This window comes from Mus musculus, chromosome 8 (assembly GCF_000001635.26).
Source record: "Mus musculus strain C57BL/6J chromosome 8, GRCm38.p6 C57BL/6J".
Classification (NCBI taxonomy): domain Eukaryota; kingdom Metazoa; phylum Chordata; class Mammalia; order Rodentia; family Muridae; genus Mus; species Mus musculus.
In genome coordinates this window covers 85325656-85353448 of record NC_000074.6, presented here as the reverse complement: position 1 = coordinate 85353448, position 27793 = coordinate 85325656, and the positions used below count along the sequence as shown (strand labels likewise).

At 43.1% G+C, this 27793-nt stretch overlaps 1 protein-coding gene across 3 annotated transcripts in view; it reads left to right on the top strand.

Annotated features, from left to right (window-relative positions):
- The window catches only part of Mylk3 (myosin light chain kinase 3), a 61413-nt gene that overhangs the window by 32892 nt on the left and 728 nt on the right, over window positions 1-27793 (top strand). For all 3 annotated transcript variants that reach the window (XM_006530825.3, NM_001297612.1, NM_175441.5), the window contains exons 6-12: window positions 519-612; window positions 1377-1486; window positions 2945-3086; window positions 10722-10792; window positions 16953-17081; window positions 24766-24918; window positions 26169-26301. In XM_006530825.3, coding sequence (XP_006530888.1) covers window positions 519-612; window positions 1377-1486; window positions 2945-3086; window positions 10722-10792; window positions 16953-17081; window positions 24766-24918; window positions 26169-26301 — 832 coding nt within the window. The remainder of the gene's footprint in view (window positions 1-518; window positions 613-1376; window positions 1487-2944; window positions 3087-10721; window positions 10793-16952; window positions 17082-24765; window positions 24919-26168; window positions 26302-27793) is intronic.

Here is a 27793-nt window from a genome sequence, read left to right as displayed (position 1 = left end):
AGAGGTGCAGGAGGCCCTCAAAGTAGGACATCCCAAAGGAAGCAGGAGTACTAGGCATGGGTGTGGTAAATAGGCTGGCATGATATGGAGTGGATAAGGAGGATAGTCCCATATCCAGAATAGCCCATGGTAAAGTGAGAATGCTTTTTGTTTTCTTTCTTAATCACTGATAATTTCTTAGCCCCAGCTAATCAGCATCAATTGTCCCAGTAACCACTTCTACTCTAAAGCCAGAGCCACATGGCTGAAGCTGCCGAGTTCTGCTGCTTGCAGGGACTGGAACATTTTCCCCCTTGTTCTATTATATCGCCACCGGCTTTCTGTTTTCTCACTTCTTCACTGCCTAAACATGATGTGGGTGGTAAAGAAGTGATTTTCTAGGCTTTGGATTATCCAGGGGCGAATGATCACTAAGGTAACAGCCCACATGGTGTGTGTACAGAGGAGAGCAATGGCGACTCTCATAGTTAGGTGAGGTTTTCATCGCCTCAGCTCACTGTGTCCCTGTGTCTCCGTAGGGGTCGGTTTGGCCAGGTGCACAGGTGTACAGAGAGGTCTACAGGCCTTGCACTGGCAGCCAAGATCATCAAAGTGAAGAACGTAAAGGACCGGGTGAGGCATCTGCTCCAGGCCAGATCCTTCTAGCCAAGGCCCAGACTCTTATTTCCCTCATGGTACCCTCCTCCAGCCCCTAGTACCCAGCCCCCTCCACGCCAAGCAGAAACTTGATGTCTTCTCTCCCCCTTCACCTTGATTCATGCCATACACTAAGTTATCCACATTCCTTAGTCCAGACCTCATTTGTGTGAGCGGCCTACTGTGGCTCTGCCAACACGCCTGTCTGTCTGTGAGATGAGTGGGTGGGTTGATGCAAGGTACTTTCTGTTATAAGAACACATCTGGGTGATGGGACAAGGAGACCTGATGTGAGAGCAGGGGTTGAAAGAAGCATAAGGTGTGTGTGTGTGTGTGTGTGTGTGTGTGTGTGTATGTCTCTCTGTGTGTCTACATGTGTATCTGTGTGTATGTGAGTGTGTATGAATATGTGACACACACATATATGACAGTGTTTATATATAAGTGTGTGAGTGAATGTGAAAATGTATGTGTGACTGTGTGTTTATGTGAGTGTGTGTGGATATGTGTGTATGAATTATGACTTTATATGTGATTGTATATATGTAAGTGTGTGAGTGGATATATATATGTGTATGTGACTGTGTGTGGATGTGTATGAATATGAGTGTGTATGTGAGTGTGATTGTGTTTGTGTGCATGTGCACATCCCCATGTGTACACATCTTGGGAGATGCAAGTAGCTTCTTTTCCTGATCTGTTTTCTTGGAGAACCCATTTTTTTCCTCTGGTCCCACAAGGAGGATGTGAAGAATGAGGTCAACATCATGAACCAGCTCAGCCACGTAAACTTGATCCAACTTTATGATGCGTTTGAGAGCAAGAGCAGCTTCACTCTGATCATGGAGTAGTAAGTATCTTAGAAGTGGGATGGTGGCATTCCTTCAGGGTGGGCTCAAGGCTGGGACTGAGAGCCTTCATCCAAGCCAAGCTCTCCTTCTCTACTCTTCACAGGCATGCCCAGAGCCATGCCACCCTCCCTGGTCTAGTCCTTTGAACCTGAGCATTGAACTTGGAAGACAAAGTCCTTTTGTCACAAGCCAGTGTGTAGCATTTCTGATCTGATTTGCAGACATTATGCTAGTTTGTCCTAAACATGTTTTAGTGATTTTGTGTGAGGGATTAACAGTTGTTAATTAGAAAATGTAGACAGAAAATGGAAAATCTTTATATCTAGTTTTCATGAAAATATAAAGAATCTAGTTACATTGTATCTACACCTATGTCTGCAGAAGTATACTGCAGCTCTCTCTACGTGGGGTGTACTACAGTTCACTCTGTGTCTGGGTGTACTACAGCTCACTTTGTGTTGGGGTGGATCGCAGTTCATTCATATGAGTGTACTATAGCTCACTTCACTTCACTGCACTTCACTCTGTCTGTGGAATTGAGCCTTCTCTCTAGACCTGAAACTGACTCTTAACACTGAAGCCATCAACTAGGGGCCATTTATCTTTAAGCTTGTGTTGTTGTTTACCTTCTGACAGGGATAATAAGAGCAAAAAAATGTTATAACATACAACCATCAAAAGCGGGAGAAACAGGGCTCAGTGCACTTCCCTGGCATATATGAGATGCTGGGTTCAATCACTGGGATTGGCCAAAGTATTTGGAGAAACAAAAACTTGTCTCACACGTGGCTAAGTTTCCTCTGTAGGCTTCTTTTTAATTTTTCAGTTACTCAACTCATTCATTAATTTGTTTGAGATAGGGTTTCATGTAGCCCATGTTTGAAATCATGATGTAGCTGTGAATGGGCCTGAACTCCTGACCTACTTTTCTCCACCTCCCAGGCACTAGGATAATAACTGTGGGTCACAGGTAGTATCCAGATAATGGTGATTCCTGGCTTCATTCAGGGCCCATGTCCATGTGGGTAATATTTGGATCTCCTAAGCAGCTGATTTTGAAACCCTATTGTTAGGCTACCTCCAACAGCAGGGTTCCCACATCAAACAACTGTTTTCACAGAGAGATTCTTATTAGGTGGGGGTCGGGGTATGGGGGTTGAAAGTGGCTGCTTTCTGACTCTGGCAGAAAAACAGTAGCAAAAGACCTTGCAGTTGTGACTTTGAAGGAGAGAAAAAGGGGAGGTCTGTGTTAGAATGGGCTAGCATGCAGTGGTAGGGAATATGACAGAGCAAAGGCCCCAACAAAACCCTACGTAGCAGTGTCCACCAGAGCACTTTTAACCAGCCCTGAGTGTCCAGTAGGCTGTGACCAATTTTAGGAACACCTGGATGGGCTCCTCTCAGCCCCTCTGAGGACTTCCTCAGTCTGACACCTGGCTCTGACTTTTCTCTGGCAGTGTGGATGGAGGCGAACTCTTTGACCGGATCACGGATGAGAAGTACCACCTCACTGAGTTGGATGTGGTCTTGTTCACGAGGCAGATCTGTGAGGGTGTGCATTACCTGCATCAGCACTATATCCTGCACCTGGACCTCAAGGTGAGCGGTATGTCAGGCCTTGGCAGGTGTCTTCTGAGCATCCTGTGTGTCAAGGCCACCATTCCAATCCCATGGGTCATAGCCATCATTGCACAGTTGCAGACACCTACTGGGAATGGCACCTTTGCAAGCTAGGCAAGTGATCTATAGCCCCAGCTCCTTCTCCCTTTTTCTGAGATAAGAATTTCACTATTGTAGTTCAGGCTGGCGTCAAATCTGTGAATTCTCCTTGTTTTGGCCTTCTGAGTGCCAGGATTGAGACATGTGTACCATAGCCAGCTAACCCTATGCTCTGTGACCAGACCAATCAGAGACCTATGCTCTGTGACCAATTGCTTTGGGTTTATTCCTGAAATTGTGGGGACCTGAGCACTGGGATTTATAAAAACGTCCCTGATGAAGGTCTGGGAATGTGGCTCAGTTGGTAGAGCACTTGCCTAGCATGCACAAGGCCCTAGGTTTGAGTTTGAGCGCCACATGAAACTGGATGTGACGTCATACATCTGTAAGCTCAGCAATCAGAGCTAGAGGCAGGAGGATGAGGAGTTAAAGACCATACTTGAGACTCGAGCCCCGGGCTACCTTGCCAGCAGAGTCGTGCCCAACACCCGCAAGGGCCCACACGGGACTCCCCACGGGATCCTAAGACCTCTGGTGAGTGGAACACAGCGCCTGCCCCAATCCAATCGCGCGGAACCTGAGACTGCGGTACATAGGGAAGCAGGCTACCCGGGCCTGATCTGGGGCACAAGTCCCTTCCGCTCGACTCGAGCCCCGGGCTACCTTGCCAGCAGAGACGCCTGACACCCGCAAGGGCCCACACAGGATTCCACACGGGATCCTAAGACCTCTAGTGAGTGGAACACAACTTCTGCCAGGAGTCTGGTTCGAACACCAGATATCTGGGTACCTGCCCTGCAAGAAGAGAGCTTGCCTGCAGAGAATACTCTGCCCACTGAAACTAAGGAGAGTGCTACCCTCCAGGTCTGCTTATAGAGGCTAACAGAGTCACCTGAAGAACAAGCTCTTAACAGTGACAACTAAAACAGCTAGCTTCAGAGATTACCAGATGGCGAAAGGCAAACGTAAGAATCCTACTAACAGAAATCAAGATCACTCACCATCATCAGAACGCAGCACTCCCACCCCACCTAGTCCTGGGCACCCCAACACAACCGAAAATCTAGACCCAGATTTAAAATCATTTCTCATGATGATGATAGAGGACATCAAGAAGGACTTTCATAAGTCACTTAAAGAATTACAGGAGAGCACTGCTAAAGAGTTACAGGCCCTTAAAGAAAAGCAGGAAAACACAGCCAAACAGGTAGAAATCATTAAAGAAAAACAGGAAAACACATCCAAACAGGTGATGGAAATGAACAAAACCATACTAGAACTAAAAGGGGAAGTAGACACAATAAAGAAAACCCAAAGTGAGGCAACGCTGGAGATAGAAACCCTAGGAAAGAGATCTGGAACCATAGATGCGAGCATCAGCAACAGAATACAAGAAATGGAAGAGAGAATCTCAGGTGCAGAAGATTCCATAGAGAACATCGACACAACAGTCAAAGAAAATACAAAATGCAAAAGGATCCTAACTCAAAACATCCAGGTAATCCAGGACACAATGAGAAGACCAAACCTACGGATAATAGGAATTGATGAGAATGAAGATTTTCAACTTAAAGGGCCAGCTAATATCTTCAACAAAATAATAGAAGAAAACTTCCCAATCATAAAAAAAGAGATGCCCATGATCTTACAAGAAGCCTACAGAACTCCAAATAGACTGGACCAGAAAAGAAATTCCTCCCGACACATAATAATCAGAACAACAAATGCACTAAATAAAGATAGAATATTAAAAGCAGTAAGGGAGAAAGGTCAAGTAACATATAAAGGCAGGCCTATCAGAATTACACCAGACTTTTCACCAGAGACTATGAAAGCCAGAAGAGCCTGGACAGATGTTATACAGACACTAAAAGAACACAAATGCCAGCCCAGGCTACTATACCCGGCCAAACTCTCAATTAACATAGATGGAGAAACCAAAGTATTCCACGACAAAAACAAATTCACACAATATCTTTCCACGAATCCAGCTCTTCAAAGGATAATAACAGAAAAGAAGCAATACAAGGACGGAAATCACGCCCTAGAACAACCAAGAAAGTAATCATTCAACAAACCAAAAAGAAGACAGCCACAAGAACAGAATGCCAACTCTAACAACAAAAATAAAAGGAAGCAACAATTACTTTTCCTTAATATCTCTTAATATCAATGGTCTCAATTCCCCAATAAAAAGACATAGACTAACAGACTGGCTACACAAACAGGACCCAACATTCTGCTGCTTACAGGAAACCCATCTCAGGGAAAAAGACAGACACTACCTCAGAGTGAAAGGCTGGAAAACAATTTTCCAAGCAAATGGACTGAAGAAACAAGCTGGAGTAGCCATTTTAATATCGGATAAAATCGACTTCCAACCCAAAGTTATCAAAAAAGACAAGGAGGGACACTTCATACTCATCAAAGGTAAAATCCTCCAAGAGGAACTCTCAATTCTGAATATCTACGCACCAAATGCAAGGGCAGCCACATTCATTAGAGACACTTTAGTAAAGCTCAAAGCATACATTGCACCTCACACAATAATAGTGGGAGACTTCAACACACCACTTTCTTCAAAGGACAGATCGTGGAAACAGAAACTAAACAGGGACACAGTGAAACTAACAGAAGTTATGAAACAAATGGACCTGACAGATATCTACAGAACATTTTATCCTAAAACAAAAGGATATACCTTCTTCTCAGCACCTCACGGGACCTTCTCCAAAATTGACCATATAATTGGTCACAAAACAGGCCTCAATAGATACAAAAATATTGAAATTGTCCCATGTATCCTATCAGACCACCATGGCCTAAGACTGATCTTCAATAACAACATAAATAATGGAAAGCCAACATTCACGTGGAAACTGAATAACACTCTTCTCAATGATACCTTGGTCAAGGAAGGAATAAAGAAAGAAATTAAAGACTTTTTAGAGTTTAATGAAAATGAAGCCACAACGTACCCAAACCTATGGGACACAATGAAAGCATTTCTAAGAGGGAAACTCATAGCTCTGAGTGCCTCCAAGAAGAAACGGGAGACAGCACATACTAGCAGCTTGACAACACATCTAAAAGCCCTAGAAAAAAAGGAAGCAAATTCACCCAAGAGGAGTAGACGGCAGGAAATAATCAAACTCAGGGGTGAAATCAACCAAGTGGAAACAAGAAGAACTATTCAAAGAATTAACCAAACGAGGAGTTGGTTCTTTGAGAAAATCAACAAGATAGATAAACCCTTAGCTAGACTCACTAAAGGGCACAGGGACAAAATCCTAATTAACAAAATCAGAAATGAAAAGGGAGACATAACAACAGATCCTGAAGAAATCCAAAACACCATCAGATCCTTCTACAAAAGGCTATACTCAACAAAACTGGAAAACCTGGACGAAATGGACAAATTTCTGGACAGATACCAGGTACCAAAGTTGAATCAGGATCAAGTTGACCATCTAAACAGTCCCATATCACCTAAAGAAATAGAAGCAGTTATTAATAGTCTCCCAACCAAAAAAAGCCCAGGACCAGATGGGTTTAGTGCAGAGTTCTATCAGACCTTCAAAGAAGATCTAATTCCAGTTCTGCACAAACTATTTCACAAAATAGAAGTAGAAGGTACTCTACCCAACTCATTTTATGAAGCCACTATTACTCTGATACCTAAACCACAGAAAGACCCAACAAAGATAGAGAACTTCAGACCAATTTCTCTTATGAATATCGATGCAAAAATCCTCAATAAAATTCTCGCTAACCGAATCCAAGAACACATTAAAGCAATCATCCATCCTGACCAAGTAGGTTTTATTCCAGGGATGCAGGGATGGTTTAATATACGAAAATCCATCAATGTAATCCATTATATAAACAAACTCAAAGACAAAAACCACATGATCATCTCGTTAGATGCAGAAAAAGCATTTGACAAGATCCAACACCCATTCATGATAAAAGTTTTGGAAAGATCAGGAATTCAAGGCCCATACCTAAACATGATAAAAGCAATCTACAGCAAACCAGTAGCCAACATCAAAGTAAATGGAGAGAAGCTGGAAGCAATCCCACTAAAATCAGGGACTAGACAAGGCTGCCCACTTTCTCCCTACCTTTTCAACATAGTACTTGAAGTATTAGCCAGAGCAATTCGACAACAAAAGGAGATCAAGGGGATACAAATTGGAAAAGAGGAAGTCAAAATATCCCTTTTTGCAGATGATATGATAGTATATATAAGTGACCCTAAAAATTCTACCAGAGAACTCCTAAACCTGATAAACAGCTTCGGTGAAGTAGCTGGATATAAAATAAACTCAAACAAGTCAATGGCCTTTCTCTATACAAAGAATAAACAGGCTGAGAAAGAAATTAGGGAAACAACACCCTTCTCAATAGTCACAAATAATATAAAATATCTTGGCGTGACTCTAACTAAGGAAGTGAAAGATCTGTATGATAAAAACTTCAAATCTCTGAAGAAAGAAATTAAGGAAGATCTCAGAAGATGGAAAGATCTCCCATGCTCATGGATTGGCAGGATCAAGATTGTAAAAATGGCTATCTTGCCAAAAGCAATCTACAGATTCAATGCAATCCCCATCAAAATTCCAACTCAATTCTTCAACGAATTGGAAGGAGCAACTTGCAAATTTGTCTGGAATAACAAAAAACCTAGGATAGCAAAAAGTCTTCTCAAGGATAAAAGAACTTCTGGCGGAATCACCATGCCAGACCTAAAGCTTTACTACAGAGCAATTGTGATAAAAACTGCATGGTACTGGTATAGAGACAGACAAGTAGACCAATGGAATAGAATTGAAGACCCAGAAATGAACCCACACACCTATGGTCACTTGATCTTCGACAAGGGAGCTAAAACCATCCAGTGGAAGAAAGACAGCATTTTCAACAATTGGTGCTGGCACAACTGGTTGTTATCGTGTAGAAGAATACGAATCGATCCATACTTATCTCCTTGTACTAAGGTCAAATCTAAGTGGATCAAGGAACTTCACATAAAACCAGAGACACTGAAACTTATAGAGGAGAAAGTGGGGAAAAGCCTTGAAGATATGGGCACAGGGGAAAAATTCCTGAACAGAACAGCAATGGCTTGTGCTGTAAGATCGAGAATTGACAAATGGGACCTAATGAAACTCCAAAGTTTCTGCAAGGCAAAAGACACTGTCAATAAGACAAAAAGACCACCAACAGATTGGGAAAGGATCTTTACCTATCCTAAATCAGATAGGGGACTAATATCCAACATATATAAAGAACTCAAGAAGGTGGACTACAGAAAATCAAATAACCCCATTAAAAAATGGGGCTCAGAACTGAACAAAGAATTCTCACCTGAGGAATACCGAATGGCAGAGAAGCACCTGAAAAAATGTTCAACATCCTTAATCATCAGGGAAATGCAAATCAAAACAACCCTGAGATTCCACCTCACACCAGTCAGAATGGCTAAGATCAAAAATTCAGGTGACAGCAGATGCTGGCGTGGATGTGGAGAAAGAGGAACACTCCTCCATTGTTGGTGGGAGTGCAGGCTTGTACAACCACTCTGGAAATCAGTCTGGCGGTTCCTCAGAAAATTGGACATAGTACTACTGGAGGATCCAGCAATACCTCTCCTGGGCATATATCCAGAAGATGCCCCAACTGGTAATAAGGACACATGCTCCACTATGTTCATAGCAGCCTTATTTATAATAGCCAGAAGCTGGAAAGAACCTAGATGCCCCTCAACAGAGGAATGGATACCGAAAATGTGGTACATCTACACAATGGAGTACTACTCAGCTATTAAAAAGAATGAATTTATGAAATTCCTAGCCAAATGGATGGACCTGGAGGGCATCATCCTGAGTGAGGTAACACATTCACAAAGAAACTCACACAATATGTACTCACTGATAAGTGGATATTAGCCCCAAACCTAGGATACCCAAGATATAAGATATAATTTGCTAAACACATGAAACTCAAGAAGAATGAAGACTGAAGTGTGGACACTATGCCCCTCCTTATATTTAGGAACAAAACACCCATGGAAGGAGTTACAGAGACAAAGTTTGGAGCTGAGATGAAAGGATGGACCATGTAGAGACTGCCATATCCAGGGATCCACCCCATAATCAGCATCCAAACGCTGACACCATTGCATACACTAGCAAGATTTTATCGAAAGGACCCAGATGTAGCTGTCTCTTGTGAGACTATGCCGGGGCCTAGCAAACACAGAAGTGGATGCTCACAGTCAGCTAATGGATGGATCATAGGGCTCCCAATGGAGGAGCTAGAGAAAGTAGCCAAGGAGCTAAAGGGATCTGCAACCCTATAGGTGGAACAACATTATGAACTAACCAGTACCCCGGAGCTCTTGACTCTAGCTGCATATATATCAAAAGATGGCCTAGTCGGCCATCACTGGAAAGAGAGGCCCATTGGACTTGCAAACTTTATATGCCCCAGTACAGGGGAACACCAGGGCCAAAAAGGGGGAGTGGGTGGGCAGGGGAGTGGGGGTGGGTGGATATGGGGGACTTTTGGTATAGCATTGGAAATGTAAATGAGCTAAATACCTAATAAAAAATGGAAAAAAAAAAGACCATACTTGACTGTGTAGCAAATTTAAGGCCAATATGGAATACAAGAGGACCTCATCTCCAAAAAATATATAAATAAATAAAATAAACATAGCTTTTCTGGTTCCAATATGCAGCCAGTGATTAGAAGCACTATCCCAAAGCAGCGGTCTCACGGGTCATTGGCCAGATCTCCATCTTAAAGGCATGCTCTTCAGTTATCACATCATACATGTTTGTCTACATTTTATTTCACTGTCAACATTTTAAAACATGGAATCTTCATACCAAAAATCTGGCTCTTTGACTTCTCCTGAAGCCTGAGAAGCTCTGACTGCTGTCCCGGTTTCTTTCCTGGTGAGCAGCAGATGGTACTGGACAGGGTTTCTCTTTCCACAGGACAGACGTCCTATTGCCTCACAGTCTATACCAATGCCTTTAAAACATGATTTTGTTTTTAATTTGGTGTGTGTGTGTGTGTTTGTGTGTGTGTGTGTTTGTCTGTGTGTCTGTGTCTGTGTCTATGTGTTTATGTCTGTGTGTCTGTGTAAGAATGTGCATGTGAGTGCAGTTGTCCATGGAGACCAAGAGATGCTGTCAGATGCACTAGAGCTGGAGCTGCACGGTGGTTTTGAGCTGTCCACCATGGGTGCTGGGAACTGAGCTCTGCAAGAGCAGTACATGTTCTTAACCTTTGAGCCAAGAAAGTCTCCAGCTCCCTACACAAACCACTTCATTAGTGCAGTCATTTATTTTTATTACCTATCTAGCCCCATACAACTATCCTGAGCCATTTACTTCTCGTGTAGTCTAGAAAACAGAGGCTTGTGGACAATAAAGGAGAAAGCTGAAGGCTTTCTCAGCCAGGGTAATAATGGTAAAATAACTTCCTCCTTCTCTCTTCCAGCCTGAGAACATATTGTGTGTCAGCCAGACAGGGCATCAAATTAAGATCATTGACTTTGGGCTGGCTAGAAGGTAAGGGTCCTGGTACACTGACAAAATTCTTTCAGCGGCACCTCTAGTTCTCTTGATGTAAGTTTTGAGTTTTTCTTTTGACCACTTAATTCCCAGCAATAACAACTGATTATTTATTAATAGTGCCTAGGCTATAAGCTTCAGTTTGTACTCTGACTTGCTTTTAACTTATTTATCCTTGTTATTCTAATCTGGGTTCAGCTCTATGGTTGGTTGCCTTGCCTTGTCTTCCCATGTCCATCTCCCTGAGTTCAGCTACTCGTCTGGTTTACATCCATCTCCTTCTCAGAGTTCCAGGAGAATCCCCCTGCGCCTCACTATTTCCCAGAATCCTCTCTCCCTGCTGGATGTCCCACCTCCTATTTCCTGCTTCAGCTCATTGACTATAGGGTTTTTTTATTGACAGGTAATTCTTACAAGACATTCTCTCTACACTTCAATATAGTTACTTGTCTGAGATCTAGCATTTTTTTGAGTTTGGGGATAGATGTAAGAAAGTTCTCACATGGAGATTGGTGGCCTTTGGCTTGCTATTTATGTAGTGGGTTTGTCGTGCAGGCTCCATTTGTCCTAAAAGATTGTGGGGTTAACTGTACTTCAAACCACCTGTCTAAGCAGAACAAAATAGTTCTAGGGGATCGCTGAGCAGGGTTCAGGGCGGACTAAGTTCTAATAGCACTCCATTCTACTAGGGTCTAAGCCGCTCAATACACCCACCTCCATCCTTACACTCTGAAAAATCGCTGACTTACATATGAAAACACGTATGTGACAGGATAGGGCGGAGCCACGCAAGTGGATCTGGAGCCACTGAAGACTACATTAGAATTTAGACCAATAGTGATACATGACATCTTTGCTCATATGGAGAGAGTCATGAGGGCTGAATGGAATCTAATATGGGTAATGCAAACTCTGTTAGGCCCCAGGTTTCAGCACATTAAGTGGTCATTGTATACATTTTAAAGCTTTGGTAACCTTTATTTATGTATGTGGGAGCAGGGAGGAACAATTCATGCCTTAGGTGCTGTGTGGAAATCAGAGGGTAGCTTCCAGAAGTTGGTTCTTTCCTTCCTCTGTATGGGCCCTGGGAGCTGAACTCATCACTGCGCTTGGGAGCAAGCACCTTTATCCACTGAGTATCTCACTGGCTCTTGTACATGACTTTATATATATAAAGAATTATTTTTTATTTTATGTATCTATGCACTACATGTGTGCAGTACCCACAGAAATTAGAGGAGGACATCAGATGCCCTGGAACTAGTGTTACAGACGGTTGTAACTTTCCATGTGGATGCTGGAATCTAGGTCCTCTGAAAGAGCATCAAGCGCTCTTAACCACCTAGCCATGTCTGCAGCCCTTCTTGTTTATTATTTCCAAGATATCTTAAAGACCCTTAGATTTCATACAGCCTAAAGTATACATAATTTTACTTTCCAGTCTTGACAGTCTCATGCCCATGACAGGTGCAATTGGCAGTGTGGATTCCTGGAAGAGGTTACAGCAAATCTATGGAGCTTAGAAAGACTGTCCACCAGCCTTCTGTCTCAGTTAAGATGCTAACTAACATTGGTTCACTAGGTGTGTGCCCATCCTCCAAGCTCCCCTCCAATTTTTCTTTCCTCTAAGAATGATCATTCTCTGGGAATCACATATTTTCTGGATAGTTCTGAACATGGTAGCTGATTTTCAATTCTTTCTGAATTTTTTCTGACATTTCCCCCTTTCTTTTTCTTTCCTCCCTCCTTACTGTTGCGAGGAAATATTAAAAATGAACCCATCAACGCCCTGTACTCCTGCTTCTCTCAACCCGCCAACTCCCGGGCAGGGCTGGATCACGTTCCCGCTCTAGTGGACCACCATGGCCCATGCATGATTCTCTGAACTCATTTGTCTCTCTGGCACAGAGCTCCTGAGTTCCTTGGCAGATCTCTGCCACCAGGCCCACACAATAACTGCCCACCCCACAGTCAGCCATTTCAACATCCATTTACCTGATAGAATCAAAACTCTTAATAAATAAATCTGATTGATTAATTATATGTGTCAATAAATTCTCAATTTACAAGAAGTCAATTCAATAATTTCAGAGCCAATTGATAATGATAAGAGCTTTATCCCAATTATTCTAACCTTATAATACCATAACTGCGGCTGGCTAAGGGCCATACTGGTTCACATCTGCCCGCCATCTTCCTTCTCCCTTCTATGCTCTCTGACTCTGTAACTCTTAGTGCTGCCTCCCTTTTCCCTGTCCAAATACAGGCCTCCTGCTGCCCTATGTGATTGGACAGGGAAAATCCTGCAACAGCTTAGCCCCTCCCTTTCTTCATTCTTGTTTTTTTTTGGGGGGGTGGGGTGGGGGAGCAAGTTTCAGCTGGCTTCACACTTGCTCTGCAGTGAGGCTGACTTTGACCATTAAATCTTGGTCTTCTTTCCTCTGCCTCCGCATGCTGGGATTGCAGCATGTGCCACCACCTAGCTTTGTTCATTGTTTGTTTTTCAGACAAGATCTCATTATGTAGCGCTTGGCTGGCCTCAGACTTTGATCTTCCTTCTTCAGCCCCCTGAGTGCTAGGATTATGTGTGTGTGCCTCTGTGGTCATATTTTCTGTAGTCTTGATGGCTGCTTCCCACAAGGAGCTGTCTGTGATGCTCTGAGTATCCTGCCCTTCCCCCATCACTCACACAGCAGCTGAACTCCTTGCCAGGTCAGCTTCTGGCTTCTGTCCCTGCTTTCAGGAAGCATCCTAAATGACAGTGGCAGTCTTTTGGGGTTGCGCCTCCATGGGCTGAAATGTTACCTATTTGCAGGAGTGAAAGGCATATTTCATCACCTCCGTGCTGTTGCTATAACAGAAATTTGCCACCCCACCACCTTCAGTGAGCAATATAAGCCCTCTACCCACACACTTGAAAAACCACAATCAATGATGTCGGAAACCTGCTTCACTGTTTCCTAAATAATGTTTTCTAAACTTGGGATTATTTTGCACATATGTGTGTCTTATACAAGAGACTGCTGCTTTCCAACCTAGTTCTCATCACCATCTGCCCCCAGCAGGCCTTTTTAGACCCTTTTGCACACTCACTGTGTCCTCCTCTCCATGGAGTGCAGCTGTGTTTGTCCTCTGGCCCTTTGCAAACCCATAATAGCTGTCTTAGTTAGGGTTTTACTGCTGTGAACAGACACCATGACCAAGGCAAGTCTTATAAAGGACAACATTTAATTGGGGCTGGCTTACAGATTCAGAGGTTCAGTCCAGTATCGTCAAGGTGGGAGCATGGCAGTATCCAGGCAGGCAAGGCACAGTCAGAGCTGAGAGTTCTACATCTTCATCCAAAGGCTGCTAGTGGAAGACTGACTTCCAGGCAACTAGGGTGAGGATCTTATGCCCACACCCACAGTGACACTCCCATTCCAACAAGGCCACACCTCCAGATGGTGCCACTGCCTGATCCAAGGATATACAAACCATCACAATAGCTAAATAATTTTTGGCACCCTAAAATCCCCTTTTTGAGATCCTTGTGGTCTAACACTTGTATCATTTTGTATAATAATTGTGCTGGATGGAATGCACATACAAGATTTGCAGAACACACTTGAGTGCCAGGTGTGCAGTTGTCATATGACCACTTACAGGACACACTGAATTCAGAGCAAGAAGCAACCACTAGAAGCTCCTGGCATGAGGGACGCTTCTTGTGGACCGGATCTGTCATGAGCAGGTAGAGTGAATGTTTACCAGCTCAGAAGAGGGCGACAGTGGGGATACAGGATTGACTTGTGATAGTTTCCAGTTTTTACAAATTGAGGAACCCAGTTAGCTTTAGAGCTCTTCTGAGAGCAGGAGCCAGTATGAACAGGAGCTGTAGAGGGGTATCATGGGAGATGGCATTAGCTATGGCCTGAGAGCCAGTGAGTGTGAGCAGACTGATCTAGGGAGAGCACAGTATAAGATGAGATTACTAAAGAAGAATCCTGAATGCTAGGCTCAAAAGTTTGAGTGTTATGTGATAGGCCACCGAATCTCATCACCCAGTAACTTCATGATGGACCCTTGACACTAGCCTGGGAAGATCAGTATTTTGATCACACAACTTGGCAATTACTGCAGATCAAGTCTTTAAAAAAAAGTCTAGACAGCTATTTGTGAACATTTACCTATAGACCACTATTTGAGATCATTGAGCTAGTTAGTTTTAATACACACACACACACATTTGGCCTGTATGTATATTTGTGCACATGTGTACAGTGCCCATAGAGGCCAGAAGAAGGTATTGAATTCCCTGGCACTGGAGTTATAATGGTCGTGAGCCGCCATATGAATTCTGAGAATTGAACCCGTGCCTTTTGTTTTGTTTTTTTAGAGTTTTTTTTGTTTGTTTGTTTATTTGTTTGAGACAGGGTTTCTCTGTGTATCCATGACTGTCTTGGTACTGGATTTGTAGACCAGGCTGCCCTCAAACTCACAAAGATCTGCCTGCCTCTCCCTCCCTTGTATTGTGTTTAAAAGTGTGTGCCACCACACCTGGCCTTGGACCTGGGTCTTAACCAATGAGCTATCTCTCCAGCCCTCAGTGACGTCAGATGTGCACCGTGTCTCTCATTCTCTTCTTGTGGCAGTGACACAGGAACAGTTATGGCCTAGCTTGGCATTGGCCCAGTGAAATCTTACTCTCATTCTATTAGCAAAGCAACTCCCATGGCCAGCCCCAGCATTAGGGAGTGGAGCTGATTTCAAGGAATTTCTACTTGAGGTGGAAGGAATCCCACTCTCGGGTCACAGGTGTGAAAACAGGGCACAGCAAAGCACAGAGCTTCTCCTGGAGTGTGCTACTTTTCATTTTCTTGACTATGTGCTCAAAACATCGCTGGATTACATAATTATGTTTTATTAGTCACCTCTCTGGATTTTGTTTTGTTGAGACAGAGGCTGTTACTCAAGCTTGTCTAAACTCATCCTGTAACTTATCCTGGTCTCCGACTCACCTCAGTCCTGCTGTGTCAGCCTCCTGAGTATTGGAATTACAGTTTCAGACACCACACCCTGCTCACCTTAATGATTTCAGCAGCGTCTGCTCCATTTCACTTACACTGCACAAAGGATCTGAATTCTCTACATTCTAGTCAATGCATGCTATATTTTCTCCCTCTCTTATATGTATGTGTGCACTTAGTACTATAGAAATGTATATGGGTGCACATGAAAGTACATTGTAGTTGTAATTTGTATTTCCCTCATGATTGATGATAATGTTCATCCCTGCCTTTTCTTACCATGACCCCTCTAGCATATGTGCACACCAACAAAGCAGTCACTCTCCAGAAGCTTCAGCCCCATATGTTTGTACTTATTCACGCGATTTCACGTCAAGTTTGATGTATTGGTCTCCACTCATCTTCAGATTGTAAATGGATAGAAGGACTGTAGTTTTCTTGTTATGGGTTGTAAAGTGGTGTTATAATGTGTATGGTGAATGCCTTGACAGGCCCTGCCAAGGTGTCCCCCTGAGGAATCACACCCATGACAGGCCTAGAGTAAAGATTTATTGAGGGGGAAGGGAGCAGGAGGGGCCTGGAAAGGGGCAAAGGCAGAGAAAGAAGGAGAGAAAAACAGAAAGAGAGGAAGAGAGGTCAGGAACACGTAGGATCAGAGAGAGAGGGAGAGGAGGAGGATAGAGAAAGAGAGAGGGAGAAGGAGAAAGGAGAGGGAGAAAGGAGAGGAAGAGGAGGAGGGGAGAGGGGAGAGAGGGAGAGAAGGAGAGGGGGGAGAAGGAGAGGGAGAGGGAGAGAAGGAGAGGGAGAGAGAGGGGGGGGAGGGAGAGGGAGTAGTGAGCAGTCTTTATAGGCTGCTGTACTTGGATGGAGGCATGCAGGTAGCTGCAGGTGGTTGCAGGTGTCTACAGGTGGATGCAGGTGGCTGTTGGGTGGAGCCTAGCGGAATTGTCTGTAAGCCAACATGGAGTGGCTAGAAGGCATGTCTGAGGGTATGATTATTCCCCCAGGAAACCACTTGTGTAGTGTGAATGTGGGGCTCAGGCAACATACCTGACAGGTAGGGTGAGGAAGCTTTTTTTTCCCAGGATCTACCTTTGCTCCACATTCTCTCCCTTCATATGTCCTTAACTCTTCTCTCTTCCTCTCAGATACAAGCCTCGGGAGAAGCTAAAGGTGAACTTTGGTACTCCGGAGTTCCTGGCCCCAGAAGTTGTTAACTATGAGTTTGTGTCATTTCCAACAGACATGTGGAGTGTGGGAGTTATCACCTACATGCTGTGAGTCCTGGGGCGGGGGGCACAGGAGCAGGGGGCTGGTTCTGGGTGGGGCTTGGGCTATCCATCTTACTGGTACTTTTAGAAGCAGAAAAACACAATGTGGCAAGGGTCATCAGGAACATTGATAGAGGAGCAGCGCGGTGAGAGGGAAGAAAAGCAGTCAGCTAAGGTGTGCTACAGATGGAGCTTGCTTCTAGCTACTAAATGAGAATAAGGACAAGACCATTCCTTCACATGGTTGAGGAGAAGGTCTTATTGTAGATTTGAGGGAGAGAAATCTGAAAGAGTCCAGACTGAACTGGGTTGTTGGGGTGGGAAGAAAAGGGAGATTGGGCAAGCAGAGCAAGAGAGGATCTCCAACCAAAAGCACCAAGAGTGCATGGGAACCGAGAGAGGAACCAGGAGCCATAGGCATGCACAGTCAGAAAGGCTGAGTTTACATAGGAAAGAGAACCTGGGGGAAGGAGAGCTGGCCTTTGGGAAGGAGAGGTTTAGTGTAGGGGGTGGGGTAAGCCACGGGTACTGAGTACTACTGGGAGAGATGGCTAATATCTGCTTTGATGGGTTAAATAGACATCTAGGTTGGGTTTTTGTTTGTTTATTTGATTGTTGTTATGATTGTTGTTTATTTCCTTTTGGGTGGGGTGGTCTTTGAGATCTAACATCACAGCCTTTTGCTGATGATAACTGCATCTGAGCTAAAATTGGTACTTGTTATGTCCAAGTCGTAGGGACCACCCCCAAAGACCACCGAGGAGACAATTCCAATACAAACACATAAGGGTCTTTATCAGGAGCTTGCAAGCAAGAACTCTCACTGTCACCATTGCAACAGGTCAGAAGTGAGAGCCTCGAGTCTAGGGGTACAGGGTATTGATTGTGGTTACAGCAAGCTTGGGGAATTTCCATATGGGTCAGCAAGCTAATATTTTAAAAACTGCATTTCTGGTGTAATCTGTAGGAACTAAACATGGTTGGTGGGGGCCAAAACCACCTGAAAAACAGGATGGCTAGGTTATCTATTTTGTGCAGGATGTCTTAGGTTATCTATATGTATCTTGACCTTGTTGTTGTAGCCTGACTGGCTGTTGCTACTCAGGGGTGGGAAGGTGTTGTCATAGGATGTTTCCTCAAGTGGACTTTGTGGTTTTCCTCTAGGGATTGGAGTTTAGCCCCTGGTCAGGAGCTTTAAAAAAAAAAAGGACTTGGTTGGGCTTTATAGAAATCTGCTGGGACAGATGTAGACTAGTGAAAGAAGGTAAAGAGCTGAGGGGAAGTTATTTAACTTGGTGTACATTTGAGACTTTGAGACTAGTGATCCTGGAAGTTGAAGCAGGAGAATCTTAAGACCAGAGACTCAGAGAGGGACACACACAGAAAGAGAGACAGAGACAGAGAGAGAGAGAGAGGCAGACAGACAGACAGACAGAAACTCCATCCTCAGGAATATGGAAGTGGTAAAACTTAGGCTGTTGATTGATATGAGTACTCATCTGTAGTCCCTTTGACCTGTAAAAGGCAGAACCAACTCAGTCAGCTACCTGAAGTTTATGTGAATTTTTTAAGTTTACCAAAAAAAGATATGTTTGGATATATTAGCATTACCACTCGTTGAAATCTGTAATTCACATTGTAGAAAAGGTAGTAGATTAACGCCATTGAGTTGTAGTAAAAGCTTGGGAATCCAAAAAAGTGACTCCAAAGCATTAACACTTTTTGCTCTGTCCAGAGGGCTGAGTGTATAGATTGGCTTTCCTCTGTACAGAGGGCTGGGTATATAGATTGGACATTGATATTTTCAGCACAATGAGAAGCACTGTTAAGTCCATATTTAGAAGACAACCAAAAGAAATATAAACTTTGAGCCTGTGATTATGATAATAGCAGTCAGTGCTTTACAGGGCTAGATAATAGCTTATTAGGACTCCACTGGTTGCTGAAATTGAACTTTTGAAGTCTTATAATAATAATAGTATATATAGAGAGAAAGAAATCTGATTCTCATTTTTTACATACCTTAGACCTTTACATCTTGTATTTACTTTCTTAGACCCTTCCAACTCACATAAACCTTTTTCTTTTAAACCTTTTCTTTTCCATCTAACTGTTTATCATAAGACACTGCCAAGGGCCAGCCTCAGCTGTTCTTCTTTCTTATTAGTTTCTCTTGAGGCATCAGAGAGGGAAGAGCATCAGAGGGTAAGACTTGGTCTTATGTGATATTTAGGGTTGCTGTATAATAATAAAACATTTACCTATTTTAAATCTAAGTCACTTTGCTTCTATAGCTGACCTGCCTGAGATCCTTTTGGGCCATATACTGCAGTCTCTGGTAATCATTGTAAAACAGCAGAGGATTAAGTGAAAGATTAATTGCTAGAGCCTCCTCCCTCTTGTCCAGATGCCTCTTGCTTGTCAGGCTAGGGGGAAGTTTGGAGCAAAAAACTTCTATTGAACCAGGAGAAGAGAATCATGCTCGCAGAAGGAAGAACCTTTACACAAGCAAATATGTATTAAATTCACATAAATTCATATACAGATCCATGCGCACACACATTCATAAATCTCCATTTGAACCAGATTACATACCTATCTCATAATTACATACTTACACACACAGATCCATACTTATGTATATGAAGCAGAAGACCAAGTGCCAGTGAGGAAAGAACTCACTCATTCTGGATGAAAAATGAGCTCCAACCTTTACTGCATAGAGAAAGAAGCTTCTGCCCTTTCATTACTAAATGAATTAAACCCAAGTCTGAAGAAGAAAGCTTTGTTCTCTTTAGTAAGACTAAGCCTGCCTTGCTATTAAGAAAAGACCTGTTTTGTTCCATGGTAAAGAGAAGCCTACCTGTTACTTCTGCTCTTCTTTCTTCCTCTTTACCTCTGCATTCTGCACATTTAAGTTGCCTTATAATTTTGAAGTTATTCCATTCTGCATTCTCCTTCTAATCTTGCCCTGATGTAACAATGCCTTGCTCCCAATGCCTTACTCCCAATGCTTTCTCTCCAGTGTATATTCTTGAATGTGATCTTTCCTAGTCTTTTGTACCTTTTTCAGGAGAATAGATCACATGTTTTTTTCCATGTATCCCCACCCCCTTTTTTATAAATAAAAGTTCACTAGAAGTTCAAACATAAGTTGAATAAGAAGTTTACATACATATCCATGGCTAAATATTTACCATCTGTCACCAGCTCTATGGATCATTCGGCGTTCAAAACTATAACTTTTGTGACTAAGTTATTAATGAAGCTTTGTATAGATAAACCCAGGCAATATTTTATCTTCTGTCCTTGCACCTGTAATAAATTGTTAGTTCCCTTTTTATGACCTTGGTTAATGGTTTTACAACCTCTTGGAATGTTGGAAGTAACAATTAACTCATGAGACTTGAAGACTGGCAGAGTTCTCATTGCAGTTTTGATTAACAGAGTAGTCCTATTATAAAAAAAGCTTAATAATTACTAATATAATTTTAAAAATTCTTATAGGATCATCATTAAGAAGAAGTCATCTATTTGTCTATACAGCACCACTACAAGACAGTACATCTTGGTTGTTCTGCAGAGTTCTGCTCAAAAGGATGGTCTAATACCTAGTGATTGTTATATATATTTAATAATAACAGAAAAGGCATATTAATAGCAGGAATCCTTCCTAAAATGAAATGCTCCTCAGCCTTGCCTAAAGGAGCAAATCCATCATAGATTTTAATCCATGGCGGAACCATCTCAGGACGATCACCTGCTAGTTTTTAGCTTCTCCTAGATGGCTCCTGGCAAGATACAAGTGACTGATGAATGAGAGCAGTCATTGCAATGCAATATTCTTAAAATGAAGGAATAGTAAAAAAATTATGTTGAAACCTGTTTTGTAAGTTTCTCTCTTTCAGGGTGAAGTCTTACAGCGAAGCAAATGGTGTCTGCCTTTCTCAGCTGGAGACACAGTAGCTCTAGGAAAGAGAAGCCTGAACTGAATAGGCAGCTAGCTATATGCATCCTTGAGGGAGGAGCTGGGTGCTTGCTGCTCTTAACATAAAGCTACAATAAGTCATCAATGTTATCAGAAATCTGAGAAGGATAAATTATAACAGGAAGTATAATCCAAATAGCCTATATATCAATTAAAATGATAGACTTACCACCGCCTGGATGGTTATGCTAGGTTCCCTTAATCTTGATGGCTTCTATGAATGACCAAGCCAGCTCAGTCAGTCAATAGGGTCTCAAGTGAAGGAGTAAGGATTGAAAAAGAAAAACAGACAAAATAGCAACATGATTCCAACCCGTACTGAGGCTGAAGCAACTTTATTTCTAGCCTGCTTTTATATTATCCTAGGTATATCCAAAAAAAAAAAATGGTCAGGATAACATCTTCAGCTGCCAGACTCAGAGATTTTCCTGTGGAGGAGGAACCTAGAAAAACTGACTTGCTGTGGCAAGGCAGAGTGTGGCAGTCAACCCAACAGCGTCCATAGTTTTGGCAGAATCAGTGATTGAGACATGGGGCAGTTCTTTGCCAGTGGTCATCATTACCATAATCCAGGAGAAGTCTTCTGTGCTCCATTGTCTTCTTTGGAGACTTTAAGGTCACTTCTAGGAGCTGGAATTTCTATCATGGGAGGGTTGTTGTTGTTGTTGTTTTTTTTTTAATTAAGCACTTTATATGTCGTATTTGGCAGGTCTCTGAAGAGTTTGAGGACCGTTTTTTATTAAGTATAACTGATCTAAACAAACTTGTTTTATTTTTAGTTATTTGCTGTCTTAGGGTTTCTGTTGCTGGGACAAAATACCATGGCCAAAAATCAAGTTGGAGAGGGAAGGATTTATTTGGTTTATACTTCCATATCGCTGTTCATCATCAAAGGAAGTCAGGACAGGAACTCAAACAGGGCAGGAACTTGGAGGCAGTGCTGCTTACTGGCTTGCTTCCTGTGGCTTTCTCAGTCTGCTTTCTTATAGAAGCCAGGACTACCAGCCCAAGGATGGCATCACCCATAATGGGCTGGGCTCTTCCCCATCAACCACTCATAAGAAAATGCCCTACAGCCAGATCTTATGGAGGCATTTTCTCAAGTGAGGTCCCTTTCTTTAAGGTGACCCAAGGGAATTTATAGAGACCATGAGGGTACAAAGAAGCTAAAGGATTGCCTCCTAGGAGAGTCAAGGATGATCCAGGATGGTGCTTTAAGAACAAAGGAAGTAGAGGAAGTAAGAGTTGTAGTAACAAGAATTTCAATCTTTGGTCTCCCCAAGCAGATTGAGATACTTATCAGAGATATGTCCCAAATCACAGAGGAGAGGTGTCTCTTTCTATGTGGTAGAGGCCCAGAAGAGCAAGAGGAGCTTTCCAGCATACCTGTACGGCTTTTGTAGTAATAGCAGACAAAGCAGGTAGCTCTGGGATGATACTGAGAAGAAGAGGAGAGATGAGTGGTTAGAACAGATAGAGGAGAAAACTGCTGAAGGTGGACTGGGTCCACCTTCATGATGGGTCCCAGAGGGTGTAGGAGGTTTCTTAGTAGAGAGATGCCCATGTGGTGGGCATGCCAGAGAGTGTAGGAGACTCCAAGCCAGAAAAAAGGATACTTACAGAGTAGGCAAGGAAGCAGATACAGTTGGAGCAGGTGGAGGGAAGAAACAGCTGAGGGGGTGGACTCTAGAATTTGGAGTCAGATATGGTAGGTGGTAGCAAATGATCTCAGGAGAGTCAAATCAGCAGCTTGGTTGGAAGAGGCCAAGTTCTTGGAAGGGAGCTCATTTATACCAATCCTGTGGTTTCAGCATCAGATGAATGAAAATGGGGACATGTCTGCTCCTAAGTATAGTTGAGAAGGTTTTATTGCAGATATGAGGTAGAGCACAGCCAGAGGCATCTGGAAGAGTCCAGACTGAACTAGACCATGAATAGGGGTGGGGAGGCAAAAGAGGAATGGGGGGGGGGCAAGTGGACCAAGGGAGAAGCCAAAGACCAAGAGGCTAAGAGCAAGCCAAGAGACCAAGAAAGCACATGGCAACAAAGACAGTCAAGAGAACATGCAGTCAAAATGGCTGAGTTACATAGGGAAGAGAAGCCAAGACCCTGGGAGGGGAAGGTTTAGGGTTGAGGTCAGGATGAGAAGTGCTGGGAGGAGCCCCAAAATTGAGAAAGACTTGTTTATAGCACAGAAAGGAAATACACATGTACCAGGCTGGGAAACTCTGGAATCCATTGCAGAACATCCCTCAGAGCATTTTTATCAGAGGGGTGAAAGAGTTGGTTCCTAGCAGTTCTTTCTTCTTTGTGGGTTGTTCTTAAGTGTGGGGCCTGAGTCAATTTCCTGATATTTCGGGGTGATAAAAAACAAGCTTCAGTTGGAAAGACATCAAGCAAAGAGATGCAGGTACTGGGTACCAGTCAGAGAAGAGGTACATTAACAGTGTTGTGTGGTTATGTCAAAGAGTGGCTCCTTTTCTCTCTCTGACTGGATTTCCTGAGCTATTTTCTTAAGCCTGTTCTAGTTTCATTCTTGTTGCTGTAATAAGACTTGGATGGAAGCAACTTAGGAGCGGTCAGAGGTTCAGATACTACCAACACTGGGGGGGGGGGGGGGACAGGGCAGGAACTCAAGGAACTTGAAGTGGAAACCACAGAGGAATGCTGCTTTTGGCTCACACACACCCATGCTTAGCTAAGCTTTCTTTGATGGCCCCCAGGGACTACAAAAGGCTTTGTGTTGGCTGTATCCTGCAGGGAAAGTTTAAAGCCTTAGTCAGTCAGCTAGGTTATCTTGCCTCTCTGCCTTAGCCTGAGCCCAGTAAAGCTAATATTTCATGGGCTTCAAGGACAATAGTATCTATTAGAGCCTGAATCAGAGAAATAGAAAGCTGTTTGAACATGGTGGCTGGTGCCTTTAATCCCAAACACTCAGGAGGCAGAGGCCCAAGGATCTCTCTGAGTTCAAGTCCAGCCTGGTATGTCATAATAGTGAGTTTCAGCACACCCAGGGATAACTAGAGAATCCTGTCTCTTTTCTTTTTTCTTTTTTTTTTTTTTTTTTGGTTTTTCGAGACAGGGTTTCTCTGTGTAGCCCTGGCTGTCCTGGAACTCCCTTTGTAGACCAGGCTGGCCTCGAACTCAGAAATCCGCCTGCCTCTGCCTCCCAAGTGCTAGGATTAAAGGCGTGCGCCACCACCGCCCGGCACGAGAATCCTGTCTCAAACAACAGCAAAAGTCAATAAATACAGACCTGATTAGTGGACACATTGTGTTAGAATACACTTTACAGTTACTCTAGAGCAGTGGTTCTCAACCTGTGGGTTTTGACCCCTTTTGGGGGTGGAATAACCCTTTCCCAGGGGTCACCTAAGACCATCAGAAAACACAGATATTTACATTATAATTCATACCAGTAGTGAAATTACAGTTATGAAATAACAATGAAAATAATTTTATGGTTGGGTCACTACAACATGAGCAACTATTAAATGGTGGCATTAGGAAGGCTGAGAGCCATTGCTGTAGAGATAAGGAAAGAGCTGCATGAGATAGGAGATTGTTCAGAATGTCCTCTCCCCCATCTCCCACCTTCATGAGAACATGCGAAGCCAATTTATGCAATGGAGCAGTTACAGAAGTCGAGCTTGTGATACACTGAGCTTGTGATATACTCATGGTCCTTTCTCTTCTCCATAGACTCAGTGGTTTGTCCCCATTTCTAGGGGAGACAGATGCAGAGACCATGAATTTTATTGTGAACTGCAGCTGGGATTTCGATGCTGATACCTTCAAAGGGCTGTCGGAGGAAGCCAAGGACTTTGTTTCCCGGTTACTGGTCAAAGAGAAGAGGTATTTTTACTTGCTGGTCATTCAGTGGCCATTATAATGGGCCCTGATCTGCGTGCTGAGCTAGTATGCTGAATTCTTTCTTCCTGAGAAATTTCTTAGTCTTTTACTTGCTTGGAATATTAAAATGAGCAGCAGCTAGACAGCAGAGTCTTAGAAGAGTTATATCACAAATGAGTTTTATTTCCATGTTACCACTTATAATAAGCTAATGTTGAAAAAAGTTGAGGTATGTAGATATCACCCTTGGAATACAGGTCTGAGTACTTCATTTCTTGGTCACAAAGGCATTCTTAGACTTCAGCAAAGTCTTAGGGTGACTTCTGCTGTGATGAGACACCATGACCAAAAGCAACACGGGGAGGAAAGGGTTTATTTCATTCACAGTTCTGTATAACAGTTCATCATCAAAAGCAGTGAGGGCAGGAACCTGGAGGCAGGAGCTGATGCAGAGGCCATGGGGGGATGCTGCTTACTGACTTGCTCAGCCTGCTTTTTTTTTTTTTTTTTTTTTTAATAGAAGCCAGGACCACCAGCCCAGGGATAGCTGATGCACCACCCACCATAGGCTGGGCACTCCCACATCAATCACTAATCAAGAAAAGGCCCTACAGGCTTGTCCACAGCCCGACTTATGAAGTCATTTTCTCAGTTGAGGTTCACTCCTTTCAAATGACCCTAGCTTGTTTCAAGTTGACTTAAAACTGGCCAACACATGGAACTTTATGAAAGTCATAGATTGAGCCATTGAGGTTTTCTTGATACTCAGACATAAAATAATTGGAAATTGACACAAAAGTACACCCCAGGAGAAAGGCCCAAGCATCCAGGCTTCAGGACAGCTCAGTGCTCATGGATCTTCAGTTTCTTACTGTAAAATCTTTCTGTAATCAATCTGTAATTCAGATGAGCTGGCTAATGCTCTACTCCTCCAGGAGAAATGGATTTTGTTCAAGTATCATGTTCTCCTAAGAGCAATTCTAGTAGCAGCTGGCCTTCCATTGTTCTGCCTTAGCTTCCCAGCCCTCTGTGGGAGGCAGTGGTGAGTCCCTAGGTCACAATCTTCTGTAGAGGTCAGGGAACTTTTTACTGATAGATTTCACTGGCTCCTGTAGGGAGGGGAGGTTTGAGAGCGTGGCATGAATCTGCCAGAACGATGAACCATAGACTCAGACTTTTCACCCAACAGAACAGACGTTTAGACAACTCACAAAGACAAGCTCAACTCAATATACTGATGTTTGACTCCACAGCTGTAGGATGAGCGCCACACAGTGCCTGAAACACGAGTGGTTAAGTCACCTGCCTGCCAAAGCCTCGGGCTCCAACGTTCGCCTCAGATCCCAACAACTGCTGCAGAAATATATGGCTCAGAGTAAATGGAAGGTATTTTGGGTTTTCTTCAGTAAAAGCTGCATTTGAAAGAACTACAGCCAAGTTTTTCTCATACGTGGATTCTAAATATAAGGATTATTTAAAGGAAAGATTTCTCTCTTGTGTCATAGCTGCTAGTTTGATTAAAAGATCATGGGTCTGGGGGTGATAATGTACACCTTTAATCCTAGGACTCTGAGAAGCAGATCACTATGAGTTTAAGACTAGCATAGTCTACATACCAAGTTCCAGGACAGACAGAACTACATAGTGAGACCAGGTTCTAAACAAACAAACAAATAAAAATGCCTCAGAAGGGAAACCAATGGTGTAAAAGTGATGTGGCCCATAGTTGTCCGAATTCTTGAAGTACCAGGATGAAACTGAGAATCTATTCTCAGTGATGACAGTTTGGAGGACCCATGCTTAGCTGTATGTAGCTTTGGGACTTGCTCCTATGACATTTTAGAAAGTAAGACAGGAAAGCCATATCAAACCTAAACTTCAAAGCTTTTAAGTGTTGTTCACCAAGGATTTGTTTGATACCATTAACATGGAATCTACCTTAACAATAATTGTTTCCCAGGGAACCAGCTTCCCAAAATTTTGGTGTTGACTTATATCCCCATGGGGGGAAAATCAATAGGCTTTTGTGCTGGGCTCAGCATGTACTCAGTATGTGTGACGCTCTTGGTTCAAACCTCAGCATAAAACAAACAAATAAACAATAAGAAGACCCCACATAACTCCCTCCCCCAACTCAAAAACAGACAATGAAACCCAAGCCTCTTTCCTTGGGAGCTTTCCTTCAGTCATGTGAAGCAGGCATTTTACTTCAGTAGTGCAGGACAGCCTTTTTTCTTTCCTATGCCATTGCCTTTTGTTTAGAGCTCTTTCTAGTGCACAACACGTTAAATTTGATGACCCACTAATGATTTATGAGTCACAATTTTAAAATATGTTCTAGAGAGCTCTACTTTCCACTTTAAAGGGCAGAATAACATTTTTCTTCTCAATCATGTCCCAGAATGCGACTTTCAGTTACTCTGGAAACCTGGTACCCCTATAGAGTATCAGGTTTTTTGTTTGTTTGCTTGTTTGTTTATCCTTTTATTGACAATAGATGTTTTTCCTCACATGATATATCCCTTTTACAGTTTCCCTTCCCTCTCCTACCCACAGCTTCTCCTCCTCCTCCCATCTGGACCCACCCCCTTTCTGCCTCTCATTAGAAAACCAACAGGTATTGACACACACCTTTAATCCCAGCACCCAGGAATCAGAGGCAGGCGGATCTCTGTGAGTTTGAGGCTAGCCTGGTCTATAAAGTGAGTTCCAGGTGAGCTAGGGCTACATAGAGAAACCAAATCAAACCAACTAAGCAAACAAAAACTAGGCTTCTGAAAGATAATACAATATAACAAGACAAAACAAAAACTAACACATTGGAATTGGACAAAACAAAGAAGGAAAAGAGCCCAAGAGAAAGCTCAGAAGCCAAAGA